This window comes from Alosa pseudoharengus, unplaced genomic scaffold, assembly GCF_046254945.1.
Source record: "Alosa pseudoharengus isolate Yale_2024_CS ecotype anadromous, Long Island Sound unplaced genomic scaffold, YU_APseudo_1.1 YU_APseudo_1.1_scf_8, whole genome shotgun sequence".
Classification (NCBI taxonomy): domain Eukaryota; kingdom Metazoa; phylum Chordata; class Actinopteri; order Clupeiformes; family Clupeidae; genus Alosa; species Alosa pseudoharengus.
Window position 1 is genome coordinate 21,230,528 of NW_027468870.1, and position 15,497 is coordinate 21,246,024.

At 44.0% G+C, this 15,497-nt stretch overlaps 1 protein-coding gene across 1 annotated transcript; it reads left to right on the top strand.

Moving 5' to 3' along the window:
• Positions 1–4,902: 4,902 nt before the first annotated feature.
• Positions 4,903–8,478, top strand: nexmifa (neurite extension and migration factor a). The gene has a single exon (XM_076274920.1). It carries the CDS (start codon positions 4,903–4,905, stop codon positions 8,476–8,478), a length of 3,576 nt encoding a protein of 1,191 aa, XP_076131035.1.
• Positions 8,479–15,497: the final 7,019 nt, after the last annotated feature.

The window sequence follows — 15,497 nt, forward strand, 5'->3', positions numbered from 1 at the left end:
TATTCTATTACCAACTACTATAGTATACTGCAAACAGACATGTGCTAGCAGGCTTGCAGTTGTTTCATCAGGCCCTTCTGTGTTGTTGATGGTGTTTGTATGATTTTGGGCATGCCTCCTGGGTAGTCTGACCAACACTCCACATTGTTGTTTTAATTGTGGAATTTGTTGATTCTTCTGAACATTTTCTTGCTTTACTGCAGTCTTTTAAGAATCCGTATAGGTTCAAGAATCCTTCACATTTCCAGAGTAAAAGCACTAGTTTTCTACGGGCTATAAATTGTCCATAATGATCTACTGTAATGTTGTATTAATGTTAGTAGTCAGTTAACGTGTTGGCAGCACATGTGTACGAGCTGTTCTCACAATTGTATAATTGTAGAGAGTGCTTGAATGGCTGAACTATGAAAAGGTATCCTGAATATTATAGTTATTTCTCATCATCATAGTAAGTATGTATACTGTCATAGTGTGTGTACACACCAGGGGACAAAAGACATCTGCCCCAGTCCCAGACATCTGCATGGTGGCATAAACTGTGATGCGCCTGACTAGTCACTCCACTCTCACCCAATCAGCAGTCAGGAGAATGGCTATTTACCCTGACTTATCCTAATCACACACTGACATATGAACAAGAGCCTGTGAGCAAATAAATTGGTAAGCTTACTGGGGCATCTTATTTTTGAATGTCTCTGATCCAATCAATATCGTTGCTGTTGTTAGTTTTTGAGGAGGCAGAGCATTGAAGCCTGTATGTGTGCATTAAAGCCTTAAAGCAACACCAAAGAGTTTTTTGTACCTTAAAATAATGTTTCCAAAATCGTTTCAGTGGTTCATCAACTCGTAACAGGGTGAACGGCACTTTCTGCATTCGCTTCGCGGCCCTCTATCGGCTATTACCGCACTATGTAAGTTTGCTGCATCGGGTAGCGGATCTGTAGTTCGATGGAATGAGACATGAGAAACTACAAATTTGACTTGCATCTGATGTCGCAATACATCGTACTTTCATAAAATCATGCAACTTATTCTACCTTGTCTGTGGACATTGTTATTTGCAAAGCCGGTGCTCGATAAACAAATAGTGCGTGCGACAGATGAAAAGTTCTTTGGTGTTGCTTTAACTCCTTTTTCAGCTGGGGGAGGGGGGGGGGGGGTGAAACAGAAGAAGGCAGCAAAGTTAAGACAATGAAGAGACCGATCAGGAACTGTTTTCAGCATGAAATGGGATCATGGACAAGTACAGCACAGAGCAGGGGCGAGTGCAGACAGCACATTAGATTGTGTAGATAGCAGATTGCGAATAGCAGATTGTTTCAGGACAGATCTAGCCATCACCCAGTGCCAGAGCAGAGCCAGATCTGTTTCCAGATTTCCAGGATTGGGTGCAGCAAGACGATTTATGATGGGTGTCTGCAACATGTTGCCCACTGTGTCCGTTTCTGTAAACAGTTGCAAAGTTACATGGAAGACAACTCAAGACAGGGAAGGGTGAACCACTTTGACCGGTTGTGACAGCTGTCTGACTTAAACAAGATTGATAACATCAATCAGTGTTCAGTTCTCTCTTATTTTATGCATTACTGCATAGATCAACTTTTGTGCCTGATAAAAATCATTAGTCTTATTTTGTACAAAGGACACAAGAGACTATTCAGTGGGATTCTTGTCAGTTAAACACATTTGTAATTAAAGATTTTTATAAAGTAGACTACACACACTCACATTTGTTGTTATATGCATGTATCATTTCTACTTGGCATACAGACTGGAATAACCACTTCAAAACATATCTTTAGTTTATCACATGCTAATAAAACCTAATAAGACACAGCATATGAGAGGTTACCTAGACAGCGCTATTTTGAAACTGGAAGGCTTGCTAATGTGTGCACTGCCTTCAGGTCATAATCAGAGTTGTTTAACCCAGCTGATGCGTAACAGTGATTCATCTGCTTACTGCCATTAATGCTTGCAGCACTGACAGCTTAGGGTTGAAGTTGTAAGTGTAAGTGTACCCACAGCAAAAAATCAAAAACAAAACAAAAAAACAAGGGTCTTGGTCCATGCCTGGAAACCCTGTAAAAGTAATGGTGGCATCAGTTGACTGATCCAGTATGAACCAGTAATATGTATTAAGTGATAATAGGATTTCATTTTGAGGCTACTAATAATAATGCTCGTGGTCATATATTATTATACTTTTATAGTGGCATGCAAGTAACCTCTATATAAAACACATAAGAGCCTGAAAAAGGAAAACATCAGACAGTACATGGGTATAAACACAAAATATGCCATATGTTCAAAACTGTACATTATACAATACTCTACAATACATGTAATCACATGATTGCTGGCTCTGAACATTTAACACCAAGAAGTAATTGGAACACAATGCTGTCTAACAGTGTTGCTGTTCACCTTTAAATAGCACACAGCTATGAGAAGTTTTACCTGTTCGTAACATGCAGAATTTTACATGCATTTTGACATGTAATTGACATGTTTACAGGGAGTAATGACATTTAGAATAGATATTTTAATTTGTACTCTTATAGCTTCCCACACAGCTGTGCCTCCTCACTCATCAGTGTTTTTTTCTTCTCTTCACCTGAACGCTGTCATTAAGGTGTAGGCAGAATTCAGAACGCAAGGTTTACTTTACTTTGTTTCTTTTCAAAATCTCTCATTTATCTTACGTAGACATGTTGCCTCAGTTTAAAAGGAGAACTGAGGTAACGGATTTGGAACGAGCATGGACCGCATAAGGGCCAGATTTGGTCTGGAGTTACTGCTAGGTTTGGGACCCCATTAAGAGAACTAGAGAATGACGAGAGCAGGAAAGCATGATGTAATGAAGAGTTAATATCTGTAAGACTGGAACAGAATGGGGCAAAAGGATTTAAACGGTAGAGAATATGGGGTATTAGAAATCTGAGCATAGGTTCACTGCAGTGGATAATGCTGCAATGCTGTAATATTTTATAATGTTATGGGGGGCAATGTGTTTACAGTGGCTTGCACTTGTACAGAATCAGAAATGTTGACGTTTAGGCTAATCAGTACTAGATCTGAACACTCAGAAAGACAAAACAGTGCTTGACACCATCTCTGAATGAAACGTCTGATATGAGAGGGTCCTTTAAGATTCAAGAGAGAGGAAAATGGAACAATCTAATAAAATAAACAAAGTTCTAAGCCATGTTTTATTGAGGGAATGCATTATTGACCGAAGTGTTCACTTCCCATGTGGATTCTCATTAGTAATCTGCTCTGATTTCCTCTCCTGTTTTGCGTTCCCTGCCGCATGGCATGACATGAATATGGCCTTCATTTTATTCTGTTTCTCTGAGACATTCATATTTTGACCTAGAGGCTATTGGTTACTGCATACACTATGTGTATGAAAGATGAATGCTGGTTATTTACACCACTGTCATCAGACAATTGGTTCAATTAAAGCTTGTGCTTTCTCGGACCTGTAAGGTGGGTTTTACCAATTTGGGAGCTTACCATTTGGCAATTCCTCACAGTTTAGTGGCACATGTTTATACCAGAATGTTGTATATGCACAGTATATCTAACACAAAGTCCCACTGTTTAAAATATAGTCACTAGCATCGCACCTGATGATGTGTGTTATATTATACTGTGTGTGTATTTACATTATACCTTTTTAATGTGTTACTCTAGGTTGGACACAAGGCAGAGCATGCCTGATAGAAACTATCAGTGATTAATGGATCTTCTTCAGAAATTCAAGAGCAGCCTTCAACAAAGAGGTAAGTTGATTAAGTACATATGTATTACATACATTGTTGAACATAATAGACCTTGTGTATAGTTCAACATATAGACTTGTGAGTAGTTCAACGTATAGACCTTAAGATGCAACAGGCTGCCTTGCGGTGAAAACAACTTGTGGGTAGAAAATTAATTGAAGGCTGTAAAAGTACTGAACAATCTTTACAAAGTTTCCTTTTTTTATTTATCAGCTGATTTAAAGATGTTTATACCTGATGTTTTTTTCTCATGAAAATTATTTTATGTGCTGTAAGGGAAACATTACCTTTGATATCTAGATATTAAACACAGCATGTGTCTGCTGAATAACAGCTCAACAACAGTTCTGCTTGCAAAACGAGACAGTCAGTCAGTCATCTGTACACATGAAGGAATAAAATTGGAGACAGACATGGAAGCAAATGGAGAATTCAAGGTGCTGATGTAGTGATGAGACTCTGGGAGCTCTGGCGAGAATATTATTGCAGACATGAAAACTCCGCCAGGACAGTGATCATTGTCAGTGTGCATTTAGAGCCTCAAATTACTGCCAAAATGAAATGCAGTAATGGCTGTGTTGCTGTTGCTGTCAACAACCAATTTGCAGTCACCAGCTAGCTAAAATGAGTAATTTCTGTCTCAGACAAGTTTTACCTTTTGAATGTCTTTTCTTGTTTTTTTTCAATTGTTGCACTTTCTGTCTCTTTCTCTCCTCCTTCCTTCTCTTTCTCTCTCTCTTTCTCTCTCTCTCTCTTCCTACCTCGCCCTCTATCTTTAGCCCCAGAGTCAACAACAGAGCAGCTCCACAATCTGAAAGTGTGCACCTCTGCTGTTTGCCCGCCCTCGACGACGCTTCACCCAGTCCGTGCCCCAGCCCCCAGCTCGGTGGTCCTGTCTCCCTCCCCCTCCCCAGGCCTGCCAGACTTCCCAGATGAGACCGCAGCCCCGCCAGCTTCTCTCTCCTCCCTCTCTTCCCTCTCCTCGTTTGCTTTGCTCTCTCCTCTCTCCTCCTCCTCCTCTTCCTCCTTATCTTCCCTCTCCTCCATCTCCTGTGCCACATCAGTAGCACCTTGGCCTGCTCAGAGCTCTGCAGATAAGACCCCTCTCTCTACCATGGAGTTGGGTAGCGCTGGTGGAGGTGGTGGTGTGGATGGTGGCGGTGGCAGCAGTGAGGGGAGAGGTGACTGTTTGAGTTCTCACACCAAAAGCCCGGCAGAGTCTGAATCTTGTGAGTCTGTCCTCGGCCTCCCTCAGGAGTTCCAACCTTGTTCAGCCTCAACCATTCCGTGCCTCGGCTCCGACTCCGGTCACCATGCCGACGAGCAGGTCCTGTCCGATCAGCTCCTCAGCGACTCGGCGGACCATGGCGCGGCAGCAGCGGTCGTGCCGTCCGTGGAGGAGGAGGAAGAAGCAGCAGAGCGGGCGTTGCGGGGGGCGGGGAGCGAGTCGGACGGGGACCCGACGGCGGTGGAGGCGACCCAGAGCATCTACGAGGGCCTAGGGGAGGAGGAGACGCAGGACTGGAGCTGCCTGGAGTCGCTGATCAGCGAGAGCCGCATGGAGTTGCTGGACTTGTGCTCCCGCAGTGAGCTGGCCGTCAATCTCTTCTGCGAGGAGGACGTGGACAACTACATGTTCCAGGAGGAGGACACCGCACTGGCCGGCGACGTCTGCTCACTCAAAATCCGCTACGAGTCCTTCTCAGAAAGCGTCCACGAGCGCAGCAGTGATGCAGACGCCGACGCCTTACAGGAGGCACAGCAGCACCTTGGCTTCTTCCCAGCATGCCCCAGACGGGAGACGTCTGCTGAGAAGCCAGAATCGTGGGATACAGACAAAGCTGACGCCCTCACGCCGACCCCCATCATCAGCCCCACCAGCCAGTCACTGTTTGACTTCAGCAGCTCGCCCGGCGAGTCGGCCGAGTTCAGCGACGACTCCAGCTCCTGCACGGGCTCGTCTCCAGACACGTGGCTAGCACGGCGAGAGCACGGCAACCTGTCGCGGGAGAACTCCAGCTCCTCGTCCAGCCAGCTGAGCTACCGGCTCCGCGCCAAGAGGAAGGTGGCCTTCCGCGAGGACTACCTCTACGACGTCGACTCCATCGAGAGCGAGCGGAACGCCGAGAGCCGCACCGAGAAAAAGCCCAAGCCGAAAGTCGGGCTGAAAAAGGAAAAGGATGACGACTGGTGCCCCAAGAAGAGACGGAAGTCTCACCGGAAAGACCCGCCGGTCATCATCAAGTACATCATTATCAACCGGTTCAAAGGAGTCAAGCACATGACAGTGAAACTAGGAAGAGTGGATGCGTCGACCACGCCTGTTAGCTTGAGCGCAGACTCCCTTAACCAGTACGAGAAGCTGGCCCCTCTGAAGGCCTTCTGGCAGAGCCAATCGGAGAAGGAGCAGCTGGCACTTGGCAACAAGGTCAAGCACCTCAATGGCTGCAAACTATCACCCGGCGCTGGCCTAAAGAAACGCAGACACAGGATGGCCAACCGGCTGAGGATCCAACGGATTCACACCATGGAAAAAACGCCCGTGGACAGCAGGCAGGAAGTGATGTCATCCCAGATGAACGCAGCTGAAGCGGAGAAGTTGAGGGATAAAATGTCAGTGCGCGAGGACGGGGTGTCAGGGGGTGTTACGTCTGCCTGCCTGGGTGGTCCGGGACCCAGAAGAAGGGTGATGAGACAAGAGAGCGAAGAGAGGGACAAGGACAACAAACCCATCCGAGTGAGGAAGTTCAGAAGTGAGGCTCGACTAAGGGCTAAGAAACTGGCAGACGCACAGGCCAGCATGAGCGCAGAGAGTGAACCAGCCCAGGCGTATGAGTCTAGCACAAGAAACCCCCAAGACACGAAAGTGAGCACCAGCAGTAATGCACCAGACAAATGCACTTTGACCTTGAACTCCTCGGGGGGCGCAGCTCCTGCCAACATGCCCCCTCTCCCCGGAGGCTACCTTCAGACCTTGCTGGAGGCATCTGAATCATCAAACAATGCTTGCACGTCCTATTTTCCGTTGTCACAGGAGCAGCAGCAGCAGTCCCAGCCCTTCCTTCTCGGGGTGCCGTTTCAGCCTCCACAAAGCTGCGTTCTCTCGCCCCCGTCTGAGTCGGAGCTCCCTCAGTCCCCCCATGGCCACGGCAGCTACCCTGGAGAGAAACAGCAAAGCCAAGGATACGCCAGCGAGGGCGCACACCACGCAGACACTAGCTATCCCGCAGCATGGCCGTCTCAGCCTGGGGAGACACACCAGCTTCCTTTTCCGTCCGCCATCCCCGCCCAGTCTCCCATGATGCACTCTGGCTTTCCCAAACAGGCCTTGCTGACTCCGGACGGGAAAGCCACCGTAGTAGGCTACCTTCCTGCGTCATCCGTCGGAGACAGCAGAGTTGTGTCAAGCGAGGAGATGCTTCAACCCGAGCAGCAGCAGCAGCTTCTGGACCTGGAGTATAGGCTAAGCCCGAACGGAGCTCAGGGGGACGGCGGCGGTGTCGGGCGGCTGGTCAGCTTCGACTCCCTCGGCTCGCTCTCTGTGGCGTCCAGCAACTACAGCTCGCTGAGCCTGCACGAGGGGGAGGGAGGGGACGGAGATGAGGGCGAGATGAGCGACAACTTCCTGTCCCACTGCAGCCCGCAGCTGGTGCTGCAGCAAAGCCTGGAGGAGATGACGCCGCTGCGAGAGTCCACCGACCTGCTCGACATCTCCAACTTCACGCCGGACAAGTTCCGCCACGCCTCCCTGTCCGAGATGTCCCCACCCGTGACCCCCAGCCCGTCCCCGCACCTAATCCGGCAAGGTGCGGGTTTCCCCACCGAGGCCGTAGCCTCCGAGCTGCACTGGGACTGCGGAGTGGTGAGCTCGTCTGAGCTCGAGGACGTGAACGGGTCGAGGCACACCCACCTGCTCCAGATACATTCCTTCGGTCCCAACGAGGAAGATGAGGAGGAGAGCAACAGTCTCGGCAAGGATGAGGAAGGCGGTTTGAAAGGGAAGAAGGGTCTTAAACGGAAAGGCGCCAAGTCGGGACCCAAAAAGACGAAAAGCCCCAAAGCTGCCAAAGGCGAGCAGAGCAAGTCCCCCAGGCAGGAGTCCAAATCCGCGCGGAAGATCAAAGCCATACTGGAGGGGAAGGCCAACAAAGGAATGGGGGGTTCCCACAGTGGCACTGACTCGCCCTCGGCTGCCATGTTAGGCGTAGCAGGGGAGTGGCCCGGCGGCGGTCTGTCCGACGACGACCAACAGGAGTTCAAGGAGCCGTCCAACATCCTATCCAACATTGTGTCCGGTATGGCGGAGGTTCAGCGCTTCATGAGGGCGTCTGTTGAGCCACTGTGGGGGCCATGCCCGCCGCCAGGGGAGCAGTCGCTGCAAAGCCAGACGCTGAGGATTCTGGGAGGACCGTTCGAGTCTGGGAAGAAGCGGGGTGGTGGTGGAGGCACCAGCGGGGCGGGCCGCGGGAAGAAAGGGGCGGGGCGCGGTGCGAAAAACCCACCCAAACTCATCCCCGCGGACTTCTTCCCGGCGCTAGGTCTGGACTGCTTCCCCGTCCCGCACCGGCCAGCCCACAAAAAGATGTACCGCCACAAGAGCAGCGCCAAGTTTTCACGTGAGGAGCTGGCGCTCAGCAAAGGGAACGCTAAAGTTTCAGCATTGACAGCGACACTTGAGAAACAGAGGTAACGTTCAGTCACCGGATTCCGTTAAATGCCCCCGTGCCCCAACTTTCCCCCCCACCCCTCTAATGTACACATCACCCCTCCGAACCTTTTTTGAGCACTCCAGCATCCCACGGGAATCTGCATGATGTTAATCTAACCCTAACAACCCAACCTTGCCACATCCCAGACCTAGCCTACAGACAAGCTGGGCTATCCTGCATGACACAAACATGTTTGTCACAAAGGCCACAGACTCCTGCTCACCTTTCCTGGAACTGAACCACCACATGGCTGCATTTTCTTAGGACATTACTGCTTATGTCTTTCGATTACATGATTTCAATTTAAAGATATGTTTTGATTTCATTGCATTTTTTTAAATATGTTGGTATGAATAGAAAATGCCTTGGTATACTGTATCTTTGTGTGTTGGTTAATGTTTTCGTTGTTTTGTTTTTCTGTTACAGCTCTCAGTGTGTGTCTGTTTTTTCAGTGGACATCTACATCAATGCTTTAAAAACAAACAAACAAACAAACAAACAAAAAAACATCCCATCTCTTTGCCGAATCAGCAAGTGGTTGCCTTCAGTTGTTCAAAAGTCAGGGACACTTGAGAGGTTTCCTGTACTACAAGATATTTCCGTCTTTATCATGCCAACAGTAAACCTGTTTGGGTTTCTGCAGGGAGTAAGCTGTCTCTCCAAGAGATTTGCTGGTCTGTTGACTTACATCAGCCTGTTGATGCTGGTGTTTGTACAGTTTTTTTAACGTGGCATTATGTATCTCTTTCCCCAGTCCAGTTAACAGGGTCTACTGGTGATGTTTGATGAGCAGATCTGGCAAGTTCTAGCATAGAGAATGTGTCCTGTGTTTGTGTGTGTGTGTGTGTGTGTGTGTGTGTGTATGGATGGATGTGTGCATGTGTTAACTTGTTTATTTGTTTATTATTTATTTATATAAAGAATGATTTATCGTTGTTGTATAGGAAAGTATGCACTATTTACCAGTTACTGACTATGAAAATATTGTTTCAAATATTGTGCCAAACAGTGAATAACTCACTTCAGACATTTTTTATCTACATACATTTGCTTAGGTCTTTGTTTTTTGTTTGTTTATTTGATTGTTTGTTTTGATTGGGCAGGGGAAGTTCAAGGGTGCATGTTTTGATATACCTTTTGTCTCTATGGCGTCACCAGCCTACCGCAGTCAACCTATGAGGAAAAATAAATAGATTGGAGACATTATCATGAATATGTTGTGTAGGAAGAAATTAACCAGAAACCGATATATTGCATATATATATAGGACTGTGATGTTTTGAAATGGAATAGGTGTTAAGTGCCGGATGGGAAAGCTAACTGCTGTCATAATTCCAAGTATGCGGAATGGTGTAAAAAAATTACTAATTCCTCTCATTTTTTTTTTTTAATGAAAACTTTTTTTTTTAGGGGCAAGTATACATATCAGGGTTTGTTGCAGGAGAATCTGTTGTGGCGAGAACAGCATTTTCACATGTTTGGTGATGCATTAATCTTAATGTAGGGTGATTTACGTGCCAATTTTTCAGGCATAACTTGCATACTCACATATGTTTTTTTTCTTCTATATTCTTTGTTTACTGGGGTCTCTGATGCATGTTTCTGCTATCCTGGCAGGTCCAAGTGGGGCTCGGTTTTCCGTTCACATCTTAATTTTCTAACTGTAACTGCATTTTTGAATGTACTATTTTTCTTTCTCCCATGTGTCAGAGTATGAATTCAGTTTTTCACTTCGACTATGAGCTTCGTCAAAAGGTGCCAGTGTCAAACCGCCTTTGAATGGTGCTGGTAGCATAGACACAAACTGAACATTTTAAAAAATGGTATATGATTCGAAAAAGAAAAAAACTCTGTGAAAAAAAAACTCTGAATTCTTATTGTGCCCATAATTATGAATGTATGATATACTGTTATGTTTGATGTACTGCCATAATTTTAAAACATTGATTAGAAAAGACTCCTTGCCTTTTGTTTCAAGTTAAAGAATACGGAGCTTTATCTACATAGTCTTGAGTTGTTGCCACAATGATTCTCAATGAACTCTTGACATTAAAAGACTTGTATATTTTTCCGTGTGCCAATTTGTAACATATTTTCTAAGTGTATATTTTTCTTAGAAAGTGCTGTGAAGTCTCTCTTGCTGTGGCTAAGCGTCCTGCCTTTTCATGCTGTGAAAAGGATATCAAATGCCAAGATTATGGTTTCAAAAACCAAAAGCATTACAAAAAGACAGAGATGAAGGCGAGGGGAAATATGACCTATGAGCTGAAGCTGTGAAACTTTGTTGAGAATTTTGTAACTGGACCAATTTTGTCGTTAGAGTGTTGTGCTATAGTGTAAAAATATTGTTGGAAACAGTCAGAAAAAAATATTGACAATTTGTGATTTCATTGCTGTTTTATAGATTTTCATGTAAATTATTCTAGTATTACTTTTTTGTTGTAACTGGTACAAAAGTTTCCATATTTGTGATCAAGCCTGTATGGTGAAAACTGTAATATTGGTAACTTGATAAGTTTTGTAATCATGTTTATGGTATAAATATACAATAAAAAGAGCTTTTGATCACTGTTTACAGAGATATCCTGTCTTTCAGCAGACTTTCTACACACATAATTGCATTCTGATGTTCTACCGTTGGATGTGTTTGTGTGAAATTGCATCATGTGGGTGTTGTTCAGCATTAATTTAGACCTATGTGATTTAAATGGAAAGAATATCTGTGCATGTATGAGTATATGTATGGACATTTAATAGAAGTTAGCTGTACTTGCTAAGCAGTGGCGATGCTTTTTGCGATGAGATTGCAGTAAAAATTGTATCCTATAGCCTACTTTAGCTTTCTGAGTGATGTGAAGCTAGTATGAGTGGTGCCAGACATGGGCAGTATTTTAATTATATGTATTTAAAATACGTATTTAATTACTTTAGCGTATTTTGCAATTTGTATTTTGCAGGATTGGAAAAACTTAAATGTAGTTTGTAACAAAATACTTTGAGGGATTGTATTTGAGTATCACTACTTAAATACTTCTCAAATAAGCAAAAATGTCATCACTCAATTAAATATACCCGCTATAACCATGACAATAGGCAATGATTATCATAAAGCCAAAGGCTAGAATCTTGGTGAATCTGGTTTTAAGAATGGCTGGGTGCCTGAGATATCCCTTGGGCAATTCTCTATATTCAACTGTAAAGTTGACCTAAACATTTCATTACCTTTTTGGAAGAAAAGCATGAAATGTTTACCCATTTTCCATTTTTCTTACTGTGGTATGCCACATTTTGACCAACTTTAAAGGAATTATCCGGAGTAAAATGCACTTTAGATCGATTTCCGGATGATTGGGGGTACATATGTTGAGTTGACATCAAAATTATGTCATTTGGATGTGTTTTGAGAAAGTTTGATTGTACCGTTTTCAGTCACAACTCGTAGCCTGCGCCGCTACAAAACGCTATTTCTATACCTCTTCTACAGTTCCAAACAACATAACACTTACGTGGTAGTGAGTAGAGGGTCCCTAAAGCCAAACCGAAGTATCCCGAGGTCTTTATGTGGTCGAATAGAGAGTCCAGAATGAATTTCATCAAGCCAGTACCTTTCCGGGAATGTTGCCATCTTTGCCGCCACCTTGAGGGGAAAGTCCGTAGGAGTCTTATTGCTGTGTAACACGCTCTGGAAATTCACAATTTCGTCGCCGTTTAAAAAAAAAAAAAAAACATAGTCCAGTCCATACAACTTCATTTCAATTTCGAAAGAAATACTGGACTATGTTTTTTTTTTTTTTTAAACGGCGACGAAATTGTGAATTTCCAGAGCGTGTTACAACACACTCAGCAATAAGACTCCTACAGACTTTCCCCTCAAAGTGGCGGCAAAGATGGCAACATTTCTGTAAAGGTACTGGCTTGATGACATTCATTCTGGACTCTCTATTCGACCACATAAAGACCTCGGGATACTTCGGTTTGGCTTTAGGGACCCTCTACTCACTACCACGTAAGTGTTATGTTGTTTGGAACTGTAGAAGAGGTATAGAAATAGCGTTTTGTAGCGGCGCAATTGAAATGCCCCGCTCACTTCCAGGCTACGAGTTGTGACTGAAAACGGTACAATCAAACTTTCTCAAAACACATCCGAATGACATAATTTTGATGTCAACTCAACGTATGTACCCCCAATCACCCGGAAATCGATCTAAAGTGCATTTTACTCCGGATAATTCCTTTAAAGTGTTAGATCCAACTTTCTTCTATTATGATCCCCTCTGAACATGTGTAAAGTTGAAAAAAATTAAAAGAAAAGTCAATTGAGGGAGCCAAAATGGTCAACTTTATCACCCTTCTGTAAGGACAACATGGGGTGTAAACCCAATTTGTTTGTTTATGTCAATTGTTGTCACCCTGTAGACAACTTACAGTAAAGCCCCTTAGAACATGTCAGAAAGTTGAAAGAAATTAAAAAGTAACTAGGAGCTTGAATTGTCAGGTGTATTAAGTGCTACAAGACTAAAATTTGATAAGAGATAAGACAGATAAGATACTGAGGGAGAATATTAGGACCACGGCCTTTGACCCCATGACCTTGAGTACCTAATAGCTGATGTTCATTCTCACTACAGGACAGTATTAAAACTTGGATTTGACATGAGGATTTATGTAAGGAATAACAACAGGTGTCCTGATATGCAGAAATAATGGAGGAGACGGAGACAAGTCAAAGACCTCCCGGAGTGGAATTCTCTCCCAAGTTAATTAATTCCGTATATTGGGACACCTTATAGGTTGTTATTCTGTTTATCCCCCATGTTGCCAGTAGGCATGCATTTATAGCACAACAAGGGAAATGTAGTTCAGTTTAAAAAGAGGCCAACCTGTTCAATTTGTTGTACTACTTACATTGGTTATGGAAAATGATGGTGGGTAGTTTGCTTTGTTACAGTTGATTCCACTGTTAGCCTGCTTGTCAGTTCAATCATTGTTTAGATACACTGTAAAAAATAACATTACATCTTACTGCAGTAACACAAGTATACTTTACTTACTAAAGGCTGACCTAGTGTTCTTACTAGAGTAACATTAGTAATGTGCCGAACTTGCATCAATGGGGTCTAAAACTTGAGATACACGAGTAAGCTTCACAACTCAGACCTGAGTAAACTGGACTCACGCAGTGCACACGTGCACAGTCAGCAGAGGGAGCATTCTGGATTCCACAGCCAACGGTCGTGTTACGGTGTGGCTGACTTTTGGGATGGGAGTGTAACACAGCTTCACCAGTGACTTGCTCTGTCCGGTAAGTTTACAGTATGTATTAATGTGTCAAATGTTTACAGTATAGGTTGAACTAACAGCATTTGTGCAAAACTGTACATTCGGTTTCATTAACAGCTGGGGTAATGTTAAGTTTAACTTGCGAAGTGGCCGATATATGCGCTAGCTGCTAACAGTTTGCAGCTAACTGATAGCAGCTATGCGAGTTAACATTGCCTCAGACCATGCAGAGCAGAAAACAAATATTCTAGGTATTCAAGCCCTTTGATATTTTTTGTTATCGAAGTTATGAGGAAGTGGTGGCGCCTGGGGTCTAGAACTAGGCTGTATAAATTTGCCAATAGCAGTTGTCTTCATGAGCTCTTAATGAAGTTTAGTTCTAACGTTTCTCATGAGAAACGCTTGCTAGCATGCTAAGTTGATTCAAAACGTGTAAAGATTAAACTGTGTATGGTATACGTCGATATTCCTACTGTATTGATAAAACAATTAGGATAATTGGACTCATAACCTTACTGACTGAGAAAGCCATGGTTTTTTATCTAAAATCTTTCGTTGTGATTTAGCAAGAGGACTTAGGTTGCAGTGTGTGGAATTTAAATGAATGTGCCGTTATTGAGGTGCAAAATGGCGTCATATAATTCCAACGTATGATTGACATTTTAAATTCTTTTAAATTCTATTGTGATAAATGTACTAGGCCTGAAGCAATAGAGAAAATTCAGTTGGCAAGTCATAATATTTTTAGCTTAACAGTATTAATTAGGTCTCTGGAGAAATAATTTAAATGAACATTTAATGTGATGAACTTAATCAGCTGTTTTAGTTAAACATGGCCAATAGATGCATATTGATAATAATTTTGCCCTCTTTTTCTTTTTGCAGTTGGAAAACTGAAAATGCAGAGCAATGAACTGGACATGTAAGTTGTGCTTGTTTGGATGTGAAGTCAGAGGTCAGTTGCTCAAACACTACAGATTGAAACATGGAGGTTACACCAGAATACGACCGAAAAAAACTGCAGTGGTGAAAACTGGCCAACGCATCACCGGTTCCTCACTCCCCTCCATCAAGGCCATCCAGGGCAAGTGATGCTTGCGTAAGGCGCGCAGCATCATCAAAGACTGTTCTCACCTCAACCACAGACTGTTCACCCCATTCCCCTCTGGGAGGCGTTACAGGTCTCTGCACCCGAACCAGCAGGTTCAGAGGAAGCTTCTTCCCTGCGGCTGTCACCCTACTGAACTCTAGCTCTGCATCCCGGTGACAACCAACCAACTAAGCCCCCGCCCGATGCCTCCTTGCCTGTGCCTGTTGAGGTGTCCACCATGACCATGGAAACCTTGACGGGGGACACCCACCCCCGCGGACAATTGCACTACTCTATCCCACCCATAGTGTTCTATTTATTTACAAATGTACATACTGTAATTACACTTATACATGGCATTTTCTACTGCTCTTCATACTATTCATCCTGCACATACACATATTCTTACTACTGTTATAATGTTACTGTTTCTGCACTACAGTACTGTTACCACACTGCACATAGCTGTATACTGTACATATATGTCTATATGGTTCATACCGAATATCCATATTTATTCTGCTAATACACTGCACAAATTTATACCTAATTTATATTACTCTAAACCACCACCTGTAAACCAACTGTATACTACTGTTTACACCGCATATTTCTTATCCTGTCTTTGCA